The sequence below is a fragment of the Rissa tridactyla genome, chromosome 2 (genome assembly GCF_028500815.1).
Source record: "Rissa tridactyla isolate bRisTri1 chromosome 2, bRisTri1.patW.cur.20221130, whole genome shotgun sequence".
Classification (NCBI taxonomy): domain Eukaryota; kingdom Metazoa; phylum Chordata; class Aves; order Charadriiformes; family Laridae; genus Rissa; species Rissa tridactyla.
In genome coordinates this window covers 158,156,747-158,183,169 of record NC_071467.1, presented here as the reverse complement: position 1 = coordinate 158,183,169, position 26,423 = coordinate 158,156,747, and the positions used below count along the sequence as shown (strand labels likewise).

The window sequence follows — 26,423 nt, the reverse complement described above, 5'->3', positions numbered from 1 at the left end:
GAAAAAGAATTCCTGAAAATTACATTCTTCATCCTGAAGCTAAAGCAATTTACAATAACATAGTTAGTCCTGCTTACTTCTGTCACGCTCCTCCGTATAGTGTTACGCAAGATGATTCAAGAGGAGAGTTAAAAAAATAATCAAATATGTAATCATTTGCTTTTAATCAAAGTGTTACGTATGCTTACGTTCAAAATAATTCACAACTACGATGTTGCAAAGCGTCGACTGTTTACTTAATTCCTGCAAACTTTTTACAAAAGAACCATTCCACGGACTTCGAATAGATGACTGATGTATCAGCTTAAGCTTTGTATGTAACTGCTTGGAGGATTAGCATTATTTAAAAAATTACAACAAAGAGCTTCCTTTCAACTGAATGCCTGTTGACTACTTTAAATAGTACGAAAAAATTCACAGCTGTTAGATTTTACTCTAGTTTTTGTGAAGCCTTTATAAAGAGTAATTGAAACTTTCTCTCACAAGGGATCACTTTCTTCAGCTCTAATTCTATCAAAGTCTGAAAGAAAACACCAGAAAACTTACTGAAACAGTGAGCGCACAAATATCTACCTACTTTATTTCTACGCTATTCCCGGTGTACTGTAAACAAACAATAGAAAACATTAAGAACATTCCAACTCCCTACTATCTATCTCCTATAACCATTCTATGTGTTTATCTACTGTCTCACTTCTACAAATTTATGGTAAAAATGTTTTTATCTATTACTTAAAAAAAAAAAAAAAAAACCCAAACACACCAAACAATGAAACACGTTGAAAAAAATAATTAAATTCAACATCTGTTCCTTGGTTACTGATCACCTCCCCTTGTCAGCTGTGGGAATATTTTGCCAAACCCCTGAGCATGTTCCTCCGCGTAAGGTAACAGCGTTTGTTATTCTGAAGCCAGAGCTAAATTGTGGAAAGTCAAATTAGCCTCAGACTGCAAAATGTTGCTGAATAGACCTCCTCAGTCTTAGTTTAATTATTCAAATTTGAATTACTTCGTCTGTATTACTTCGAGCAACCAAGTTCTTCAGATTTCAAACAAGCTCCCTGAAGTACAGTTAGCACAATCAAAGTTACTCATTAGCAATACGTTTCCTTTGAAAAAAGTTCTTTCACTAGCTTTTCTATAGCCAGTTAACAAGCTCTGCTATTCCCGGCTTTTCACAAGTGAATGGATGCCATCCAAACTAAACAGAGCACATCCTTTTTCCCACTCATTCAGCATTTTGAAAATCTTCCAGTTTGTGTTTACGCAGCTTACAAACAAATACTGATCACTGCAAATGAGCCATTCAGGGCAATTACTAACTAAAGGAGTCAGTTTGTCTTGGGTGGCAAGAAAGACAGGAGGGGGCCATCACCATCACAGACTTTACCTTACCTTTGTCATAGTCGTGTCATCCTTCCTGGGAGTGAAATTTTCAAAAAAGCGAAGGCTGTAGAAGCCGACGACAGAGGATACCATAAGATAGCTGTGAGAATCAAGGAAAAAGGAACCTCCAAGGAATGCAAGTTTCACTCAAGTTCTCAGCAGTGTCCTAAAAGTCTTAAGAACCAAAGAAAAATAACAAAAACACTTCGAGTGCTTGAGAAGGACTGACCTATCTCTTTCTTCTCTCCAGGCAAGTGTCTTAGTAAATTACCAGTGTCCCAGAAAACTAGACAGAATACTTGTTAACAGACAGAGTTCTTAAAGAAAGGATACAAAATCAAAATGATTTCAAGTGCTGCTCCCACAAAACCAAAGGTGGAGAGGGAGGCATTTCCTATTCCAGGCCCCTACGAGGAAAAAAATACTTTGCATAATTTAAGAAGATACATGCAACTGTTCAGAAAGTTAGCTTCTACTAGGACCAAAAAAAAAATAAAATAACTTCTATGAGATACAGCCTTTTCTCAATTCAGTATTTAAGGAGCATTCTGATGGTCTAACCTGCGAGTCCCCCACCCCGTGCAGTTGCAGCAGCCAGCTTTCAGACCCGAGCGCAACGTATACTAAAACAGAAGGTATAAAGATTCTCATTTTATTCACACTGCATCTACCCACCATGCTGCATTTTACACATACTCCATCACTTGGGAAACTAAAATAAGAGGTCGCAAAAGAAGGCATTTCTAGTTGTTTGCAATACCACAGGCAGAGCAGCTATCATCACCAAAAACCTTTTACAGCTCGGCAAGCTCGTATATAGCTGTACGCAGGGCAAAGCACTACCAAGTTAATAAAAAAAAACCCCTCATGATTAAAGACACTACTACTCAATCTGCTGTTCTTTACTTTCTTGAAATATTTTTATCACAAAGGAGAAAAAACACTGTCATGTTTCGTAAGAGGGACACAAACAGAAGACAGGCTTTTCACATTTTTTTTTTAACATAGTTCCTTAAATTGAACATTTCTAGACCATATAAAAATAGGAGACGTGAGTAAAATGCAAACTCCAAACTACCGGTTTACTTTACTAAATCTCTGTATCTTCATAAAGATTCTGGACTAGTTTTATGGAGAACTCATTAGAACATGTCACATAATAGCTGTTTACGCACACACAAGACCACAGCCTAGAAGGGTTGAGGCTCATTAGTTTCAATGTTATCAAAGCAGAAGTTCTCACTTGCACTTTTGTAAGGGCTCCAAAACATTTCTAAAATTATAAAAATCATAAGAGAAGTTTACTTTACCCCTGATCCCTTTGGCATTGCAGTCTCATCAACCAACAGGTAAAGAATGTTGAGAGCAACTAAGAGGACTGAGATGGACTATAAAGAAGTAGAAACAGTCTTGTTATTTAAAAGTATTCCACGTTTTTAAAAGCGTATACATTTATCCTTACCAGATTTCATAACATTAAATTCTTTTAAAATGGTCAAGAAAGGAAGTTTGTTCCTTAAAGACATCACTCAAAAATTTTAAAACTATTGCCTCAAATGATCGAAGAATTCTTTGTACTTTTTGCTGGGGAAAAAGAAAAAAAAAAGGCACAAATTCTTACTGTCTCAATCAGTAGCAATATCATAACAGCTGGATAGACTAAATTCCTTTCCCAAGCAGAAGCTTTCTTCCGCCGTTCTGTTCAGGATAGAAAAAGAGAAGCTTAATACTGTAGATCACCATAGAATAAAACAAGTAAAAATCATTTAGGTATCTATAAGCTCATTATAACTATAGGTAACAAAAGGAATCTTATCTTGACCCGACACCAACCCATTCATAAAAACACCCACCCCGAAGAGCTGTACAAAGCAATGCCAAAACCAGGAAGCCTCTTAAGAGAAAGGCCAGGGAGACACACAAAAGTAGATTTTTCTTTCTTGTTTACAGGCACGTTTCACCATAACATTTTCTTTCCCTGGCATAAAACAATTTTGAAAAGTTTTAAACAAACTGAATTTAAAAATATGCTGTTTACAGGCATATTTTAGTATGACCTAAAGGGACAGAAGGGTATTTCAAATATTTAACCAGTATTTTCCTCTTGTAACATAAGGCAAGAAAGGCAAGACTAAGGCACTGGACATCACCAGTACGTCTAAAAAGAAAACCCAACCACTTTTTTTAGTCTTGGCTTTGCACATAACACACTGATAAATGAAAAATCCTGCAAGCCTTTGAATAAGTAAGGAGATTCCTGTTGAGTGGCTGCCATTGCCAAAAGCATCGCTTTTCAGTTTTAAAAGACACAAACCTCCTAAGAATTATTTTAGTGTTCTTAAACACAATTTGATTTCTATAGAAATAATTCAAAAAACAGAGAGGAAAGTAATGTCTTAGATTATCCCAAATAATCATAATCATATCAATACGAGATTGTAGGTTGTTTGGTTGGACTCGATGATCTTAAGGGTCCTTTCCAACCATGAAGATTCCGTGATTCTGTGAAAAGACTGTGCTATTGAGCTCCATGCAGGGAAGTTAAGTGTTACACTTTCTCTAAAGTTGTGTTAAAAATAAGATCTAAATCAGACTCCCTACTTAAATTTGTTTGTTAGAGGGGCGTAATGATTCCATGTGCTGTATTTGTAGAAACTATGACAATTTGAAAGGACTGCAAATGCACATGTTTCGTTAAGAACAAACCGGAATCAACTGAGTGACTGCTAAAGCTAAACACCGCATCTTAAGGTCATTTATTAAACTGCAATCCACATGAAACAGTAGAAAAAAATTTTGTTACCTAAATTCGTTTTCTTGCTTTTCACTTTTTCAAGCTCTCGTTCCAACTCTGCTGTCTGGTATTCCACCATGGAAGATACGCCTTTTAAAAGAGAAGACAGTATTTTCTTTTGGATGAGCCTAACCACAGTACTGTAAGACACACCGTGACATTTCAGATTTAGGAAGCATCACATTAACACTTGCGGCTTTAAACTGTAGGTGTTTTTCAGAGACTCTTCAACTACTTTTCAAAAAAAAAACCAGAGGCTTAGTCAAGAACCTTCTAACTGTGTCTAACCAGAGGAGTTCAACACACCAGAGGTTTCACGGTATGACCTTCTGTGATCCCTGCCTATTCTGTTGACCAGCTACTGCTGAACTGTCGCACAGGTCCAAAAACCAGTTATGGTGTGGCAGCTTGACACAGCATGGCTCAAATGCCTCATTCTTGTATGTCTCTCTGATTTGTATATCAAGATGTAAAGAATCTCTGGATGCCCTTCAAGGCCATTATTATTTATCAACTTAAAGACAAAGCAGACTTTTGCCTCCAAACCAAATAAGCCGGTGGCTGGACCTCCAGTTTCAGCTGCTGCCTCTCCCTCCCCTTCCCCAGTCCCTTTTACTCAGCAAACTCCGTTTCCATACTGCTGACTTGGCTTGTCGACATATCTTCTGCTCGACGTTATCTTTTTTCTGCTCATATCAGTTCGCCTGATTTGGTCAGTCTCTCTGTGCCGCAGAGCTCCCTCCGACAACCACAATCAGACCCTCCTCACAATCGCCCATGAGATCATATTCTTTCCTTTTCACAGCTTACAGCGCATGCATGTCTCACTGTTGTGCAACTCCTCAAACTCTCTCCTCTACACCAGCTCAAAACTGACAACCGTAATATTAATTCCTCTCTCCCTTGCTAATTTTCTTCCCAAAAGTTGCTCAGCAACTCTTCCTCCTATCCCTACATGGGCTCTAGGAAACCCAGACCTTTTCCCCCCTTCCTCCTTTTTCTCCTCAACCTTCCGTCCTCTTCCAAACACCCACCTTCTCCAGTGCAAGCACACTGGTTTCTCTTCGTGATTCCAGTTCCTCTACAAACACTGACCAATGTTCAAGCAATGACACAGCTCTGAAATGCTGACTATCTACTGATAGTCATCTAACTGATCTACTATTTCAGTTCTGATCTCATCATTTCTGCTTTAGCTTTCACTCTTTGCAATCACAAACTGGAAATATGTTTCCCGGGATAAGTTAGAAACATTCTCCACTCTCATCTTTACCCCAGTATCATCCCTTTTATTTCTGAATATAAGTTTCCAAAAATAAGTTAAGAGGGCTCATATTTTCCTGTCCATTCCAGGCCAATCTCACTCTGCAAAAACACTGTGGCAGTGACAGTTCAAGGCTTTAATAAAATAAGTCCTCTCTCTTGTCATCTTTCTTGATTTTACATTGACACCCTTCACCTGTCGGCCATTCCCTACCCTCAGCCTCACCTTTGATTGCAGAGTAACCTGTAATAGCACCACATTCCAGGCACTTTTTTTTTTTTAAACACTCTCTAATAAATTTCTGTGAGATTAGTAGTCTTGTCCAGGTTTTTATCTCATATCTTGATCATTTGCCTACAAAAACTAAACAGCACTTGGGTTGCTGGCACACTCACACTACTCTATAGTCCAGTCTCATCATTTCCTTATTTTCTGGTCTCTGCTCATCCATCCAGCAATCTCAACACAAGGACAGAAGGTAAATTTCTCATCCCATCCAGCCTGCACTTTCTCCATATTCCAGCACAGTGAATTCCTACCTGAAAACCAAGACACACAGAAGTATTTCTTGTCGTTTTTTTAAACTTTTACTCTTTTTTCTTCCGAGTATTCATACTGATTCGTTCAATGCAGTCGAATTATCAATGAGGCATCCAACTGTTTCAAGAATTAATTTTTAAGTGTTTAATTACCTGCTTCTTCCACCCACAGTTTTGCATATAACATATAACCTCTGTGCTAAGCCTAAACATTTATCTCTGATACCAGTGATATAATGTGTATGTGGTAGTATTTACAGTGGCTTCAAGTACATAAATATCTCAAATCCCAGGACTAACCAGTGGGACCTACAAATACTGTTTTGTAACAGCATTAGTTCACTTGAAGTGCCTGCAATGTAAATGTCAGTTTAATTTCTCGGTGTTTTTTAAATAAGTAAGCATAATATGGGGTTTTTTTAGAAAAAGATTTAAAAAAAAAACAACACACCAAACCCAAATCTTAACAACATAAAAATAAGCTTTTGTGCTCATGCATTCCCTCCAAAAAAAGTTTAAGACATTTGTTTTATGGAATGACTAATTAATCACGAGTTAAGAAAAAGGACAGCTAGAGAGCTTGGGGGAAAAAGTCTCAAGAACTTTAAAGGGAGCATCTGAAAAAGTAAGAAAACTCAAGTTAGCATCTGACACGTTCTTCTCCATAATTGATTTAGGGGTCTCTGAGGAAAAGCTTTATTCAAGATATATGTTGTTTCCTCCCCTCAATATAAAAATCTAGAGCTCAAAACACTGATATTCACGGGAGTCATTCCAACAAAGTCAGCATGATCACATTAGTCCCTAGGAGACACTTGAGTAGACATTCTGAATCATATTTACGTGCTGTTCTAGTTCCTCCTTAAAAATAGTAGCAAACAACAGGTTGCTATACAAAAGGATATTTTATGAGAGGGGAAGGCAAAGTTTCAGATCAGTCAAAAGAGTATTTGAAAAGGATGCAGCTAAATTCTTAAAAGCTCTATAACATTAGCTTTATTTCAAACACGCACAAAGTTCAATGTCAGCGCTGTCTAGCCAATAAATCAAATTGGTAGACAAGACTTGTTTGGACTAGCAATGAAAAGTTAGAAGGGATTCTCCACGAAAGCCACAAAGCAGCTCATTTAAGGTCAATTTAACGGTATTATTCTGTTTTTCTTCCAGCCCCGACATAAGATTTCAGTACCTCAAAGGAAATTGTAAGAGTATCTATTTGCATTCCCCCTAGGTGATTGGCAGTTCAACACCAATTAGTTCAAAATTACACTGTTACTAGCGTGCAATAAAAACAACACCTTTCATCTTTCTTACATAGGTAAGGATACCTTCAGAGCCAATAACTTTGATCAAGTAAGTATTTTTGATCCTACCCCACCCGTCTCTTTGGATTCAGGAAAACTAATAGCTGAAGGCAACTTTTTTCTTTTAATATAAAAAAGTCCCAGCTTTATTCTTCGACTGTAGGAGTGATGTGGGTACTGAAATATAATACACTGGAAACAAACATTTTCCCAAAGCCCAGTATCTCTTCAATAGATAAAAATACTAGGGTAGATAACACGATCAAACTTTCCCCTCCCTCCTCCTCCGATTTTCAGTTATGCACTGCAGACATCTGAGAAGGAAGAAAATTAGTTTCCGCAAAGAAGATAAGCAGCTTCACAGTTCGATTTATTTTCAAATATGAAGAGCTTTACAGAATACTATCAGCAGCATCACCGCCACAACGGTTACATCCATACGAATCAAGAAGGCACCAGCTCACACAGCTAAACTTTTTTTTGTTGTCTGAAAACAGAGGCTTTACCCAGTCTATCCAGTGGGAACAGCGATTCATGCTACACCCTTCCTATGTCCAGGCATTGTCTGAGGAAACATTAATTAGGGCAGGGCAAAGCAGTGCTAGGAGTGTCGTAGCAATTATTCCACCAAGAAGAAAAATCAGCACTGACAACCACCAAGTATTGCTTAAGCCTGTGCTCTGGTCCTCTTCATTTTTAATAAAAACTCAATTCTTTGGTTATACATATAAACAGAGTACATATTTCAGAAGACTTTACTGCTAAACTGTCCAGCAGGGTTACTTAAGCACATATATTTCCACTACCACAACTGTGGAAGAGTTTCAACAGCCAGGGCATGGGAAGTGTGTAGCTTAATATATCTGCTCCGATACAGCAACAAAAATACTTACACAATCTGTGGGTTAAGTCACAGATTACGGCCTCTAACATCATAGCACTACCTTTATTGATGTAATTAGCACCACACCTCCATTCGTACAAATTTTTTAAAAATGCAATAAACATGATAATCATGAGTCTTCATAGTTCTGGCAAAAACAGTATCTATTTTTCTGGCATAATCTGTATGTATTAGAAAGACTTTTGGCAGAGAAGATGAAGCTTTCCACGTTTGCCACATAAATGGGAACCATGCTTAAAATTACTTAAATAATTACTCACAAAAATCCTGCAGAGTATCTTCTAGTGCTTATAACGCATTGCCCTCCACCTACATGCTATATCCAAGTTTAGATTTCTATTTACTTTTCTGCTTAAGTCCATTAATTTTCTCTGTATACCAGATTATGGGTTTTCAAGCATTCCTTCAGATGCTGGTGTCAATACCATTCCTTCAGCACATGAAACAGAAGAATTCAGTTCCCTCTCCTGTCAAAAGACATTTAAGCCCCACATCTTTCACCTCTCAAGAGCAGGCTGGTGAGAGCTCCGGGGAACACGGGTGGGTTGCAGTTCCACTTTACCTTGAATACTAACCGATTCGCTGCAAGAGAACGCAGTCTTTTGGCTAGTGGCTGGGGGAGCCACCTGCACAGGTCCTTAATCCAGATCCAATCAGTAGATGCCTACAGACTAGGTCCACCTCACGAGTGATATTACTAAATTGCAATACAAACAACTGTTGCATAGACTTCTACGCAGAAAAACAGCAGACAATCATCAACTAAATAATCACATTCTCCACCCGAATAGCGGAAACCACTTGGCACTACTTCTAATAGATACCTGAATAACCATTGGGTCATTTTTCTGTATCGCTTTTCTTGCGCATAAGCACAATCACCATGACAACATTAAACATTCAGTAACAAATATTTTACAGTTGCTAGCTAACATCAAACACTCAGAACAATTATAATTACTCCATCCCAGCTTCAAAGACACTCACTGCATGCACCTTTTTGCATGTCTGTATGTGAATGTGTATATATACACGTGTCAGTGTAAAAACCTAAGCTTCTAAAACAGCAAAGGTGAACACTGCTTTTAAACTGAAACCCTGGATGACTTTAGCACAAAAGTCACTACTCCTCCACAGATTTTAAACACTGCAATAAAGACGACCACCATGATCTACTGTTATCAAAGGTACTTTCCCTGACCGAGGAGCCTCACGTAGACTTGAAAGAAGGAAAGGTTGAGATATACGACAGAAGACTGAAGAGTCAGAGAGAAAGGCAGGAAATTAGGAAAATTAAGGCTAAAATAAGTCATAAGACAACATAACAACGGATGTGTCATGACATGAATATCTTCGGTTTTCCAACCTGAAGGAATTGTATAAATTGTGGATGGATCGCTTACCCATGCTGTTAAAAGCAATTCAGAAGAAAATTTGTACAACATGATTTCCAGGTTTATAGAATCGATACATTTTCCGTAATTGGTGCCTGCCATGCTGCAATACTCTTTCTCTAGAAAGCCAAAGCTTCATACTGTTTTTGAAATACTTCAAAACAGAAACACCTTATCAAGAAGTGCAAAATTGTAATACTAAATACAAGACGTCTAAAACATTTGTATAGCTGTTCATTAATAGAATTATTTAAATTATTAAATTCATCAAATATCTCCTAGAATATAAAGGACTGCTCTGATGTTTAATGAGTTATTACCTAAGATTCTAAATAATAATGAACTGAAACCGAAGAAATCCTCCAAATAAAAACCAAAACTCATAGTGCAGGAAGTAGAGCCTCTTGCTCATGTAAATTCATTGTTCTCCAGGCAAGGCTAAAGTACGGTCATTTACCAATCCAAACTGTTTTGCAGTAAGGGTGGTGGGTCTGGTCAACTACTCAATTTGCTTCCTCAGTCTCAGAATATTCACATATTGGAGCTAACAAACATGTTAAAAACAAAACCAAAGCAAACCGCACACACACGAGCCAATCTTGAACAGTGAGCGACGAAATGTAAGCCTATAACGCTTGTTACGTACTAAAATGTTGAAAATTTCTATTTTGAGAGAAGAGACTACATAACAGTGAGGATCAACACTCCTGACCAGAATCACTCTACTTTAAATACTGTATTTGAAGCAGGATCAGAACAAGCGTACCATTAAGCCTCCTCTGAATTGCTTCTTCCTCTAACGTGATGATATACATCTGCTCATCTAGGTCTTCAAGGATCTGTATTTGGAAACAGAAACATGAGCTGAACTGAGTATCAGAGTCACTTGTTTTTCTGACCGAGCTAACCCAGTCAAGTTCATTTTGTTCTAGTAACCTATATCTTAAATATATAGTCCACAACTTTACAATACCGGTAACAAATAAGAACTCCACAAAAGATTATTCCATTCTGTTACAGACCTATTTCTTTACTGTAAGCAAACTTTCTGTTAAGTTTCCACTTCAGGTTAAAGCTCTTATGTTGTTTCAAACTAAAGACATTTAGGGAACAGGGGAAGGGACAGTACACCTGACCCATATTCAAATCGTATCAACCTTCACACTCAATTTGATTTAAACAAAAATAACTTCAGTTTTTGAAAAAGTATATTAAGAAGTGACTTTTCACATAAACCAATATTTCAAGCAAATATAAATTGCTATTGGAAGCTAAAACCAAATAAACGAAGTCTGCCTACCATGCTTTCAGGTGTTTTGGGTTTAAAGCTTATAGATAGTAAAAGACTACATATTTTCTTAGTATTTTCAGGATTGAACTGACTAATGAAAAGGAACGCCTAAGTGCACCCAAATTTTAGTAAATATAAACTAGGAAACATGACAGCAAAGTCACTAGAGCACTTGTATGTACTTGTACTTCACCGTTCCCTCACAGCGTTCAGCACAGGAACAGCAGAGTATCTATGGATAAGAAGTTCTTACACATGCCAACGACCTACGTTTCACCCATCCGAGCGTACCCCCAGGTACCCTTCTTGTTATCCAGCCTTAGTTAATCTTGCATCCTTTGCTCCTGAACTCAGAACAAGCCCACGCTTTTCAGGTATTTGCAAAACAGACGTAGTAGGTAACACTGGCAATAAATATTAATGTTAGTAGCAGTTATATAAACTGGAAAAATCAGAGGAGATCTATACTATTAAAAAAACCCTTTTCCTGTGGAAAAAAAAGAGACTTCTGTCCTATATCAAAACTTTTAAACAAGTACCCAAACATTGACTGTAGAAAATCTGATGAACTGAAGAGAGAATTACGTGGAAGTGTAAGCATTCTATCGGAAAGTACCCTAATGCTATCCACCTTCTAACGGATAGCACACGAGGACAGATTTGTGTAACACTTACTGTTGGCTTCACCAGTAACTGACCCATTACTGTAAACATCCGTGAAAGTCCCACTGGCGTGCATACTGCAGAGGAAGAAAGATCACGCAAACCAGTCATTTGTCAGTCAAAACCCGATTTTTATTTGGATGTTCAAATATGCTATTCCACATATAACTAAGTATGGTTTTGAAGAGAACTGCAAGACCTTCAAACTCCCATACAAACTTTCAAACACATTACTATCATATGAATTTTGAACAAGACAAGCATCTCTCCCCTCCAAGAGCATAACTGCCTTTTTTTTTTATTCAACAAGGAACACCATATAATCAGATATCTTAAACTTGCTCAAGTAATTATTTATTCAAAGCATGAGGAACCAGAGGCTATGTCTATACTAGTAAATTCAGTAGTGCCAGGATACATTCCTGGGCATTAAGACTTGATTGTCTACACCAGTAAATTGCTAGAACTACCCCTGGCATGATTTGCCCTGGGCCAGTTAGCGCTTTCCCAAACAATTCCCAGGTGCAGTTGTGGAGTTCAGGCAGTTCAGGAACCATTATCACGCGGCAATACGTGCACAGCCACCTTCTGCAAACCGCAATATCACGGGTGGAACAACACTACTTAGCCACAGCACTGGAGAACATCTCAGGTGCATTGAATCTACTAGCACGGGTCAAGAGATCATGAAGCTGCTTTGCTCTCAAAGTTATACTGCAGCTTCAGTTCATAGTAGGCTCAGCTACCAGATTTTAAGCTACTTTTCTTAGAAACAACAACTGGCCCTTTTTGATTGTAGCCTGTGATGGTTTTCAGGTATGGTGCATATATGCTTGTTGGGAGAAGGGCTCAAATCATGATAATAGAAAGTGATTAGTAAAAATCAACAGTTTAGGGAGAACAGCCTTCAAACGCCACAGCCTGTAGGAGATGGAAGGAATTTGTAACAGCATGGATGAGAACATACATTTAGTTTCCATTATAATAAAACAGTGTTGCCAAAGAAAGGAAAAGCACACAAGATTTTACAGTGAGGATTAGATTTATTTTTATTAACTAGTGTTTCCCTACAACTACTATGTATCACAGGAAAAACACAAGAGTATTCAAAAAGGCTAGCTTCAGCTACTCTTCTCTACTACAGAGGAAGCCTGCGGGAAAAGGAGAAAAGAGAAAGGAAGCGATGCTCCAAATCACCACTGCAATAAGCCTCACTCATCCGCTGCCTCCGCAACTAGGCCAGCTGAAGATCTAATGAAACCCCCCCCGCATCCACCACTTTCCCACGTGCTGGATGCTGCCCGTTCAGCTACACAGTTATAACCAGCTTGGAGGGCCTTAAATAACTTCAGTGATTTGCTTGTACAAACTACAAACAGCTTCCCAAAATTAGCATTTAATCCCAGTTATTTAATGGTGAACTGGATTACAATAGCCCCAGAGTACACTCTGTGTTTCCAGCTCCGCTGACACGAACTGCAAATCAGATGTAGGAAGTTTGTAAGCTGACATCCCCGTTAAAATGTTCAGCAACTTGTGCGAACCCCACTCTTGAACAGCCCACAGCAGACATTCAGAACCACTTGGTGCCTTTTTTTTTTTTTTTACTTCCCCCCCCCCAGCCTCCCTCCATTGCCGTGGATTTACAAACCTCCACGTACAGAGAACCTAAGGAGACTCACCGAGGTCTCTCTGAGCAGCACCTTTCATGCAGATCTGCTCAGTTTTGGTTTAATCTATCATTCCCCACCCTTTCTCCACAGTGACAGCCCTGTAAGCATTAGCTGTAAACTATAAAGCCTGAAGAACAGGTGAAAACACGATAATCTTGAAAGGGAGCTGTTCTGCCCCCCTTTCAGCAATTTTCTAGAAGTTATTTGAGGAGGGTGGGAGGTGGGGGGTGCTGAAATTGTAAGTGGGATTTGGAGCCTTCCATCATCTTTCTTATCCCCCTAAACACGGATGACTGAGCTCTGGTTAGGAGCAGTCAGTATAAGGTTGGGGTTTGGTTGGTTGGTTGGGTTTTTTTTACTGTTTTATATGCAATCTTATAACTGACCTCCAGACTGGCCAGGTACCAGTCTGGTGATTACGAAAGCTAATTGCACTGTGTTCCAACTTCTGTCTATACAGGGAGATTTTCAATTAAAGAAAGGAAGAAGGATCATTTACTCAATATAGGACAAACTAAGCGTTCCAAACTAACTTCCTCTCCACACTACTGACCTCCTGCAGACATTTCATTTCAAAATTGTGTTTTTCTTTGCAGAATGGAGTCCCTATTTTTCAAATACCTGCTTTAAAAAGTTAGAAGTTGAAATTATTTTGGGTGAGGCGTGAAGCCCATCAAAACCTAAAAATGTAAGGTAGCGTTTGTACAAACTTCAGAACTCAAACCTAATAAGTTTACATCTAAATTTAAACTTAATAATAAAAAAAATTTCACACTCTTAACTTCCACAATCTTAGTTTTCACAACAAAATCTTCCTTTGATCTTTAAAAAAAAATAATACATAAAATCATTCATCTTTTAGAATAATCAAGAAAATACTTACACAGAAGTAACAAGCATCCCATCAGTGATATACAGGAATATAAATACGGGAGGTAGAATTCCCAGAGGTCTGTAAAGAAAATATTGAGCACAGTCTTAGCTTATTACAAATAGGCTACTTATGTCACAAGTACAACTGAATTCACTTCTTTTTGTAAGCATTCAGGAATGAACAATTGTATTTTCAAGAATAAATTAAGAATTACTCAGTTAATAATCTCCTGTAGGCAACTAAATCCCCAAGTACTTTAGCTTGAAAAATATCTTCAGTTTTTATTTCCATTGCACTTAAATCACTTGGTTTTAACCTACGTCACGTCCACATGAGCATGGAACTTCTCAGCACACTAAAAACAGATTTAACAGCAAAAATGGTATTGACTAAACTAATACAGCTTCTTCACAAGCTGTGCAATACTCATGTAGCATTTTCTAGAAAGACATTTAATTGAAAACATCCATTTCCACAATTAAAATTAAACTACTGTGGTGTTTTTTTTGAATTCCATACCATACAAAGACTCCATACTGGCAGCATCATTGTCTATGAGCGCTGAAGCCACCCATACGATGCCAAGGATAAGCAGTGCAAGAAGAATAAGCATTACAAGGGTTTCCAAAATGCGTGCTCTGATGCCCTGTGGGCAGAAGAGGGGAGAGGGAGGGAAGAACACAGCCAAGAACTTAGAATCGGGTATTTTCAAACATAAGAAAAATACAAACAAATAGCAGTTCCTTCGTCCTAAATATATACTCACATTTTAACGTGTAGACAAAAGGATAACATGTAATGCACATTTAAAAGGCAGCGCATAAAAAAGGAAGTACTTATGGCTTTATAGTGCCCAGATTGCATTTTTCCCCTTAAAACCACAGAAAAATGTTTTAAATTGCATATGCCTCACAATTCTCATTAATCTCATTATTCCATAAAGTATTCTTTATACCATATGATTTTGCTTGAGCATTTTTAAAAGATGGATTACTTTTCTAATACTTTCAGCAAAGAAAGTGGATTAGCAAATTTTTATCTATGATTCCAATCAAGGGAATGGAAAGCCAATTATGGCAAACAGCCAAATGGCCCCGCAAGCATTAAACCCTGCGCAGGTACAATGCACCAATTTAGTTAAAATACATTCTTCAACGGCAATGGCTTCTTGCGCCGTTCCTCGCAGTCTTCAGAGCCCTCAAGCGTACGCTCGGCGTTACTGCCCGCCCCGACTCTGCCCACGCTCTGCTGCTGCAGCCGCCTCCAAAACCTCCCAGCTGAGCGGAACACCAACGTCTCGCTTCCAACACACACAAATCGCAGGCCTACAAGGTTATGTATCACAGCATTCGCTCGAGTCTAGAAATGTAACAACACTCTAATAGTTGAGTGTTAGATTTGCAAGTGTAAATATACCAAATAGTACACAAAGTTATATTTAGTTAATTTTTTTTATCGTTGTTTACTGTATTTTTAAGCAACAGAGTTATTCGGACACTTTCTTCAGTCATCCTTGCTATTAACGGACCATCAGATTGCTGTTCACATAACAATTTTACTTTTATTTTTCATTTGCCAGTATACATCTCCACAAACAAACTCCATCTCTTGTTCCTTACACAGATTCATCCCAATTTGTGTATATTCCAATGAAAAGTCTACTTTATAGTTAAAAGCTGAAAGCTTGTTTTACTTTATTATTTGTCTACTTTTATCACCTCTTCCCTCACTGCTTAATGCAAGAGGGTAATCTTTCCATGACATTTACCCTGAAAATTATGCCTCCCTACATAACTACTGCATCCCACCACAAATGAGGCATCCTAACCGTGAGCACTTATCTCATCTAGCACACCAGTTCCTCTCCACCATCAACCCTCTGCAGAACAGCTATGGTGGCATGAAGGAAAAACAGACAAAAAAAGCCCTTCACCAAATTCCCCGTAAGGTTTAAGTGGGCAGATCAAGTCCAACTCATAAAGGATCTCAAACACCAAAATTCAAATTAAAGGCATTATGGATAGGATATAGATTTACTCCTAAAATGTATTTTGTGTACAATAAAAGTGACTTTGATGTTGTTAAAAGTTATTAAAAAAGGTTATTTTTGTAGTTCTCAGAAACTAGCCTTCAGCCTTCCATGAGTTATTTTGAAGGTGAGCATCTAAGCCAAATATATATATTTGAAGATTAAATAGCCACATGTCTATTATTAAAGTTTTGAACTTGAGCAATAAATTACCAGGAAACAACCAGATTACGGTCTAAGTACTTAGCACTGATATAGAGCCTTCACCTTACAACAGAAGGAAGTTACAGGACTAGAAGAAAACCCAAAACATTCAAGGATGCATGCACAGAGATCTGCTTCAAGCTTTCGAAAAGCCTTGAAGGCTCCTTTCCTCTCCTAGGCAGAGGAAAACATAAAGCTGCCTTCTGGGTTTCTGAAAGCCTTAGCCACAGAAAGTGGATTCCTGACTTCCCTACTACAAGACACATGCACAAATCTCAGGCTCTCTGACTTCAGATTTCACAGCAATAGATTCTTCTGGACAAACCTGTAAAATATTTCATTTTACATGGCAACCTGAACACCAAATCCTCCTCCCTTGGATGGAGTAGCACAATTGTCAAAACAGATAAAGAAGAAATACACTGTGATGGATACAGTCAATTGTAAATAACTTTTTCACATTTACTGCAAGTAATACGAAGTCAGGTAAGACCAGGACAATACAAATAACACTCTGTCTCAAAAAGAGAGATGACCACAGCACGTGCTCGGAGGTAACCACTGCTTTTGGCCAGAAGTACCACTGGCACAAACTCTAGAAAAAGCCAGTTAGCTGCCTAACGAGCCTTCCCTGGTTTTTGGGTTCCATGCTAGTTTGAATAATCTTTGATTCTCAGAAAATTGGACCAATCTCCTGTTCTCACTAGTTACACCTGTCTCTGCACCTACGTGACACATGAGCAATGCTGCAGTCTCACATATGCATTGAAAAGCAGGACTGACATGTTAACTCCAAGGGTGGAACAATTGCTACATTCCACAGTGCACATAGACAATAGGATTCACACACTGATGATCATTTAAAAATAGTAAAATAGTAATATTTTGAAGAACTTCAATGAAGTGACTAGATAGAAACATTCTGTCATAGGCACTAATGAATACCTGGTAACAGTCCAGGATTAAGAAAAATTAAAAATTAAGATGCTTAAAGCCTATAGGTAAATACTTAATCTCAATTAGGCATCTGTAAGACTGTGCCCTATTAAAACATTAATGTTCCAGGCCCATTAGTTCGTACTTACTTACATTAGCGCACCTATTAGCTGCTACTTGTAAGGAATGAAAGGTACACAATTTCCCCCCACAGGCACACAGAAAAATTCTGGAGAATCACAGAAAAGAAGTGAGAGGTGAGCCCTAGGCACCCTTACTACTTATTTTTGCTGAAGGTAATTTTGTTTGTTTAGGTGAAAAATTTAGCACTTGAACATTATCATTAGTAACATCACTAATTTAAGAGCTGGGCAAAAATCTACACTCCTGACGTTTCATTTTATTTCAATGAAAGCAGAGCTATGCAAATAACCATTGAAATTCAACGCTGGATTTTTAATTCTTTTTTCTGAGCAAAAACTTCTTCGCTGACATTTTGGTTTTGGCTTAACATTTCTTCTTTGAGTCATTTCCCTTCTCTCCCACAGCTCCATTATATTACTCAGATTTCTTAGATGAACCAAATGTCACGGCATATCTTCATGGCACAGAAGATACTGCCACTTCTATTTCACATAATACTTGTTGCACTTTTTGAAACCATTTATTCCTCACATTTTTTTGTGTGAAAAGGAGCATTAGAGTCTGCCACCTTCAAAAACAGTGACAATCCCATCTAAAAAAATGGAGATTTCAAATCAGCTTGTAAAAGTACGTTTATTGTTCATCTTCAGTCTACACCATCGTATCTGTCTCGAGTACAGAATTAACAAATGAGTACACTATGAAAAAACATGTAGTGTAGGTATGTAGGACTACTCCAGATTAGCATTCTAAGTAAGCAAGGAAAAAAAATAGTAATACAGCACTAAACCTTAGTGTCAAAAAAGTGACTGCGATGGAATCAATTGGAAGAGTGCTTCGATTCCTCATTGTCAGTGTGCAGATGGAACCAAAGGAAACTGTTGCCACACGAATGAAGGAGGTGACCTACCCAGCAAGTTCAGCGTGTGTGCACTCACACACGTATGTACACATACAGGGGCAGGCAAGGGAAGGAGCAGGGAACAGTCACCTTTTACATCAGAGGTTTCCAGTTTGACTGTTTAATCAGGAGAAAACAGCTCCTGAGCTCCTGGGATCACTGCTTAACATTCCTACAGAAACTAAACTGATTATAAGAAAGAAGAACGGGAAAATGCTTTGTATTCTTAGTTTTCTGTATTGTATTTGAGAAGGAAAACTAAGTTGTCCAAGTCTTCACCTAGTCTTCTTTTCCTAATGGTTCTGACAGGCGGAAAACAAGGAAAGCAAGCGCTATACAACCAACCAGCTTGCATCAGGTTTTTCAGAAAGTTGTTCTAGATCTCAACTTTCAAACCCACATTTGGTAACACACGTACTACTTCATTCTTGAGGTGTCCTTCATTACGAACAGAATGAAGATACCAAAGTTAATTCACTTCGTATGAATTATTTTAATGCAATTCCACTTGCAGTTAAATCTGTTTTAAGGGAGGAGGAATTTCCTTATCTCCAAACCAAGCAGGAATCGCACAGTGAACACCAGAAGGATACCTCCAGGGTATTGACACAGTGAGGGAAAAAGACTGGTTCACATCTACCCTATGTTCTAGTATTTAAAGAAGAATTCAAACATAAGATGCAGACTGAAACAAATTATAAAATGTCTGCACAGCCTATTAAGGAGGGTATAAGGAGTACCTTGGTGGTATAAGTGGTACCTTGGCACCACTATCAATTAAAACATCAAACTCAGGTTTCAGTACAGCATTAACTACACAGCCTTAAATAACTCTCCCATGCTGTAGACTTACAAGACGAACACAACCACAGTCTTTAGAAATAATTTTAAATGTTCCCTTCCACCTCAGGCTAAATTGTGTTGTTTTAAAATATGGTGATAAGACAATTCTAAACGAGAAGAGTGAGCTCAGGCAACACACTTGCTCTCTTTTCAGTAAGGCAAGCTGGCCCCTGCAGTACTTCTGTTAGCACATTAATTTTAATGAGGTCAAATCCCTTACTTTCTCTTGGTCAGTTACTGCTGGGATACTGGTTAAGCTGAAGAGGTAACAAAAAAACAACAAACCAACAACCCACACCAAGATTTAAAAAAAAAAAAATAATTTTTACAGTGCTACAAATACCAGATATCAAAAAGAAAATCACAAACTGCACAAAATGTAATTGAGCTTGAAGCTATAAAATTAAATGGGGAATAGAAATACAAGTTAAGGTGGTTGGGTTTTCTTACTTTCACTGCTATACACTAAGAATATTGCTGTGACTTCAGCTTACATTTGTGTGCACAAGGAGAAAAGAGTGGGAAAGAAATAAGGGATGTAGGAGGACCTAGAAAAAAAAATATTGCTTTCAAAAAAAGCTTGTCTAGAATAAAACCTAGGATTCGAAAGATTATTTGCCAGTCAGGAAGATTAGAAAAATCTGAATCTGTAACCAGGACACATAGTCCTTAAAGGAAATAAACGAAGCAATGTAGACAATGCTTATTCCTTCAGACACTCCCTGAAGATCTCCAAAAACAAGCATGACATGAACACATTTTTTTATTATAGAAAAGGGGCTCAGAAAGCATTCTCACTTCTGTAGGTGCTGCTCCTGCTCCCAAGGGATATGGAGAGAAGAGGGAAGGCTATCAAACACCAAGGAGGAGAGAGAGATGAACTGGATGTGAAACAGAAAGAGCAAAAGGGAAAGGGACAGCAATAATGTGAGCTAAAAGAAAGGTAGAAGTGTTGAGAAGAACCACCTGATCTTTGGTCTTCAATTCACACATATGTTTCTCTGTAGGTCCAAATATAAGAGGAATGTTGTTCCCAGGATAGACTCAATTAGTGCCCTCCTTTGGGAAGCATGAACCGCAACATGAAGGAAGGTGGCGCGTCTCTTGCTAGACAGTGATTTTAGTTTTAGTAGCTCAATTTTAAAGGCTTTTTCCATGAAGGTATGTATCTAGACCAAAACATGAACTGTCATTGCTTCCAGCACTACAGACACGAAAAATGGTCTTTGGTAACTGCTAAGCGGGAAAACAAAAACACATCCAACAGCTTGCAGTCTCCTCAAGTGAGTTTCAGATAATCCATAAGGCAAAATGGACTTCTGAAAGTGAATTACCTGCGTGGTTCCCTATTGTCACGGAAGCGGAAGCTTGGCATCATAGAGGGCAACTTGACACATAAAACGAGTCTCATGTGGAGGATTAAAAAAATAAAATATGGTCAACAAAAACTTTTGGAAGCTAGTTATTATAATCTGATAGAAGTTACAATTAAACTGTTTATCAAGAAAATCGGGAAAAAAAGACTGGCACATTATACACTTTAACCCCCTCCTTTTTTTCTTTTTTATAAACATCAAAGTTTCACAGTTTAGGTACAACAGCTCACCTACACTTTTTACTCACATTTTCAAAATCCACCTAGTTTTTTAATGTGAGTGCTTAACCAAGTGAAATATTTTCTTAAAGAGAAGACGTTTAATACATCAACCCCAGCAGCCTGGAACTTGCCAGAAGTACAGTAATATCTGTCATCTTCCCTGTGCACTAACGAGGGGAGGGGGAAAAAAAACCCACAAAAATAAAAGATGAACAAATAGAGCATTTGAAGCTCTCTACAAGTGAAAGCTGTCCAACAAACACATTCTAAGGATCTTGAGGTTTGTACAGCCCCACCCCTACCTCAAGAAAAAAATGTTTCTTTCTTGGAACATTACCTGGTTATAGTTATTCTGATAAACAAATTATTAGTTCCTACCAGATGGACATTTTTGGAACTACATCACTAACGTACAACACACAGTATGACTTTTGTTAATTCTAGTTAATTCTACATTTTAATTTGGTTGCAAGTTGTGGAGAAAAAAAATAATCAAAAGAGTTATTATCAATGAAGTAAAAATTACAATGTTACACACAAAACCAGAGAGTTCTAACAAAGTTTCTATGGTGTTGAATATTTGAACACAGTTCTGCTTGGACATCTTGACCTCTTGCAAGGTAGGTAAACATTACTTTTTACACTATGCCCTGACCCACAGGGAAAGCCTGGGAAACATTTCTGCAATCATGGCACATTTAAAGCACACATGAAGCCCATTGTTTTCATGTGACAAAAAGGAGTCTTAGTAACCTTAAGGTTTGCTCAGCAAGAGGCTGACTGCAACAAACACGTGAGCTAACATCCAGGAAAAACAAATGGAGGCACTAAAAAACCCATGAGAATTACAGCAGGTATGAGGTTGGGGATGTTATGTATTTTATGTATTAACATCATTTACATTTTTAGCATGTGATACCCCCCCCAACCTTCTCAATTTGTGAGCATTAGTGAAGAGATCATCTTCAAGCATTCTAACCATTTCTGTGGTTAAAAACCATACTTGGAGCAATCTTTGTTCTGACCTATTCAAGGCAATGCAGAAGTATTTATTTTTTTTATGTAAAGGAGACCCATTTTCCATCAGGTAGCATGGAAACACATACTACATTTAGCACACTGATATTTAGTAAAGGAATCATTACCTTAGGAGATTACAACAAATTACCAAGTCAAAAACAGAAGCTGTACTTTTAGGAAAACTCAGTTCATTTTAAAAATGCAGAAGCCAATGACTCAGAACCCTCACAGAGCAAACTAAAAAGTTTTAATCAAGAAATAATATATTCAGGCATACGAGTCAAGCAATCAGAAAAAAAGTCTCCACGCAAGAACCAAAGACTTCAAACTGTAACCAGTGCTGACTGTGTCTTGTCCCACACCACCTCTTCCCTCACAGAATCCTTCGAGCCTATGGGGATTTTAAGATTAAAATGAACGTGAGAAAAACAAAATGAAAGTTAAAGGAACTTGAAGGAAAAAAAACATGATTAATTCTTTGGGTATTGGCTAAAGACATGTAGCAATATGCATAAGAATTATGCCTGCCAAGTTGGAAATGAAGGACCAATTTTTGACCTCAACGAGAGGTCAAAAAAAAGATGCCTTTATTTAGTAGACTGGTGAAAAGGACATCTATCCAGGATGCAGCACACCCACTGGAGTGACTCCTCTGCCAAAGAAAACTTAGGCCCCCTTCTCCAATGTCCCAGAACAGTATCCAAACCACAGTGTTACAGTGTATTTTGGGGTCCATATCCATCAAACTTTCCTATTGACATCACTGCATACAAATAACTCACTGAAATAACCTAAGAACCAAGACAGGCTCTTTGCAGACTTGCATCCTTGAGACTGAGATAAAACACATTTCTTTCTCCTTTTTTCCCTAGTATCTATTTAATTATCCAATACAAGATGGACTCCAGTGAAAACGATAATGTGAGATTCACTTTTTGCCTAGCAGTTAAGGCATTGTTTCAAATACATGGATTCAAATTGCTTAAGGAAAGAGCATACACTTCACTCTTCTACATCTAGGTATCATTCCGGCATATTTAACATAGAAATAGTGTATTAGAGAAACATTCCTTCCAAATTTCGTAACAGAAGACATACCAATTTCTTAAAACGAGGAAAAGCTAGACAGAATATCAGAGAAAATGCAAACACCTACTAGCTGCAATAAAGTAAGTACAGCCTGCAGCCGTCAGATGTATGTGACTACCCTGCTGCAGCCTGCCCTAACCTCCTTTGCAGAAAGGAACTACTGGGGAAAAAAACCCAAACAAACAAAAAAACCCAAACCACCAGGATTATGTCTAAGCTCTCATTAAAAAGGATGTATGCGGATCTATTTACAGTGTAGTAAAAGCATACAACCCAAACCTTTTTGGGGGGAAGGGAAGTAAGAAACAAAAGCACACACCAAGTAAAGTGATGACTGTCCCAATGCTACCCCTTCCCCCCCCCCAAGTTTGCTCTGTTGTTCCATTTCCTAGCCCAGCCCTCACTAATTAGCTCCTAGATGCTCCACTCCCTCCACCTACCAAGTTTCCCAGACTTTCCAAAGCCACCTGCAACAACAACATGGGAGCTGCGGGATTTCTGACACTATGAGTCTCCCTCTAATCATTTACTTTTGGATCAGAAAGAATCTTTCCTGCTAGACTGGAGCGATAGGAAGATAAATAGATATTTTCCAACTTCTTTGTAGCTTAGCAGAGGATTAAGTAATGCAAAAGTATAAAGAAAAACTTGGAATTTGCCATTGTGTTTCTAGCAGAAAGAAACCACCAAGACAGTTCCCAAAAGCAAATGACACGTAGAAATACACAGGTCACTATTAAAGTTCTAAAATAAAGATAAACCTGAAGTTTTTTTGGTGTCAATGTCTATTACTAACCATCTGCAAGGGTAAACAAGATCAGAAAGAAGGCACACATCTAGGAATTGGCCAGAGCACCAAACTGCTGGAAGCTCCTTTTAATAAGCTGGGAAATCCTTCAAAAAGCTACACCAAAAAAAAAAAATTTCAAAAATAAAAAAAATAAGATGGTCAGGGATGGGAGACAAACTCACTGGTCCTTCTTCCTCTCCTCCTTTGTAAATAAAGTTGTTGGCTGCCTTACAAATTCTTACTACTGCTGGTTATCAGTAATAATAAAAAAAAACATTGTTTTTAGAGAGGGAATCAGAAGTTGTGTTTACCTAGTAAAGCCTCATTTAATAAAAGGAAGCCAATTAGAAAATTGTTTCATACCTTTATATGATTAAGATATTTACATTAAAACTTGCCACTATCAATATGAAATTATACGGCAATTTTCATCTCTGTGAATTAAAATGACATTTCTATTAAATCTGTAAAGTCTTTTTTCATTTTTGTATGAAGTAACAAAAGTGCATAAAAAGACTTAAAATAGATACAATGTTTTTGTTTGTTCTGAAAGGTCACTTCTTGGTGTCAATGAAGACTCAAATGAGAACACAGACTAATGTGCAAATATTCCAGTATTCAAATCTTAATAAAATATTCCTCATGCACAAACCAGCCATTTTTATAAAAAAAATCACCATGCTCAAATAAAAACAGCAGCAGATTAATTTAATGTTTTTTACCATTTAATAAACGGAACGCAAATACTGAGATGGAAACGTGTTCATATTGCCTTCTTGAAGCTCTAACTCAGACATGCCCAATTCTTAGAGGCATCTGCCTTTTTCCTGTGACTAGGAGAGGGGGCTTCTGGATCCCCTCAATCACAGCCATTTCAGGGATACTGCATGTGTGAATAACCCCTTCCCAAAGGATGGCAAAATTTTCTAGTTTAAATTAAATAGTTTTATGACTTATATGATAAACTGGCAATAATAAAAAATGAAGAAATACATTTCAGGATTTTTAGATATCGTCTGCCACAAACAGAAGGGTCTATAGAGGGCATTAAGAATGCTCTATCCAAACAAAATTTGAAAACTACTCATTTCTGCCTAAAAAAAGCATCTCAGGGAAAAAAAAAAAAAGTATTTGAAAACCCAGTGCTTCAGTTTACATCAATCATAAAATGAAAAGATTCAAGCTTAGTATTGGTAACTGTACCATCTGTACGCTTTACCAGTAGTAGAAATACTTAGCATGTCTATTTTTACTCATGCAGTACTCCATAAGTTATCCTAATAACAAATAAAAACTGTAACAAAAAAAACAACCCCAAAACACACTCGATTTAATCACTAAGAGAGCAGCAGAGAAAAATATTCACGCCTTATTCCATTTGCAGGCTTTCAGCTACATGTTAAAAGTTTTTAGCAAAGAACTCTGGAAATTCCACAAAACTAAGCATGCTAAATTCAGCAAAAATGTACAAGTTCAGAACGATGTAGGAGTGGGGAAAGCACAAGAGTTCAGCAACGCACTTCGTTCCTGGCTCAGATGAGGTGGAATAACTAATGCTCCAGTGCTAGCTTCTAAAACTAATTAGTTTTACTGATGACTACCTACTCATAGTGCATGTCATCTCATCCAGTTTCTCACGGTATGCTAGAAAAGTAACGGTCAGAGAACCATATTTTGAAATAACACTACGGGTGTTTGGGATTTTATTTGCACAGTATTTTTACCCCAATATTACTAACAATCCCTGTTTCATCTTGTTACTCTACTAATTTCCATAGCTCAAATACACAGAAATGTTGCAAGAAGAGAGACCAACCTGACACATTTTGCTTTTCTATCTACATTAAAGAGTTAGTCAAAAAAGTAATTATAATCTCAAGCCCATAAACTCCTGCAGAAAGGCTGAATCACTGCTCAGCTAATGAAGTCGCAGTGAGGCAGGTAGTGCAGAAAAGCTATGCCGAATAAACTCTAGCATTAGCTTATCTCCTGTTAGCCTACGTTTTTGTAACTTACGCCGAGGCCTCTTTAAAAGAGGTACATTCTAATTTATGAAAGCAACCAACTGACATTTAACTACTTCAATGAAACGGAGCACAGATCACATCTCATCACATCTTGATCCAATGTGTGCAACAACCAACATCCACTTATTTCCCCCTCAGCTGTCCCCAGATACAGAACTGTTACATATATTCAACAAACCACAGATCTCTTTATGGTAAAATAAAAAGGACAGATAACGTCCCCAACTGACTTAAGCAAGACATCTTATAAAACCTTATAAAATGTTTTATATATCTACAAAACAAATTCACTTTAAGCCATTATTCCTCAACAGTCACAAGTTTCTCTTTCCTAGCCACCAATTCTTGGATTTCTTTTTATCTTGCTCTCAATAAAACGTGACATGGCCCAAAGAATACACACGCATTACTTACCTGTCCTGCACAGCCTTTGTTCCTAAATGTCTGAATACAGACACCAAAAAAAAAACCAGTTATGCATGCTGAAGACTAGGCTTTGTAATACAAAAACAAATACAACCAACATTCCCGACCTCTTTTTCACCTAACTGTAGTAGTTTTCAGGTTCTTACAGTCTTTACCTTAACTTTGTCTTAGAGTCATTGTGAAAGGACAGAAAACCAGACATCCCTGCAATACTTTTACAGATAAAGGTATTTTCATCTCATGCTAATCTACAGTATAGTTACATATTCCACATATTCCAATCACAGGTCCTCAAAAGCAGGCCATACACTCACATAACTCTTTTCAGACT

At 37.8% G+C, this 26,423-nt stretch overlaps 1 protein-coding gene across 10 annotated transcripts in view; it reads right to left on the bottom strand.

Moving 5' to 3' along the window:
• LMBR1 (limb development membrane protein 1) overlaps positions 1 to 26,423 on the bottom strand; it is a 73,189-nt gene that overhangs the window by 10,154 nt on the left and 36,612 nt on the right. For 3 of the 10 annotated variants that reach the window (XM_054189571.1, XM_054189567.1, XM_054189568.1), the window contains 10 exons: positions 15,233 to 15,445; positions 14,606 to 14,732; positions 14,096 to 14,164; positions 11,552 to 11,616; positions 10,352 to 10,424; positions 4,190 to 4,270; positions 3,008 to 3,084; positions 2,697 to 2,774; positions 1,720 to 1,793; positions 1,396 to 1,486 (listed from right to left, as the gene is read on the bottom strand). In XM_054189571.1, coding sequence (XP_054045546.1) covers positions 1,396 to 1,486; positions 1,720 to 1,793; positions 2,697 to 2,774; positions 3,008 to 3,084; positions 4,190 to 4,270; positions 10,352 to 10,424; positions 11,552 to 11,616; positions 14,096 to 14,164; positions 14,606 to 14,732; positions 15,233 to 15,445 — 948 coding nt within the window. Of the gene's footprint in view, positions 1 to 1,395; positions 1,487 to 1,719; positions 1,794 to 2,696; positions 2,775 to 3,007; positions 3,085 to 4,189; positions 4,271 to 10,351; positions 10,425 to 11,551; positions 11,617 to 14,095; positions 14,165 to 14,605; positions 14,733 to 15,232; positions 15,446 to 26,080; positions 26,111 to 26,423 lie in introns of all 10 variants that reach the window. The other 7 variants (XM_054189574.1, XM_054189573.1, XM_054189576.1 and 4 more) reach the window with 5 other exon arrangements.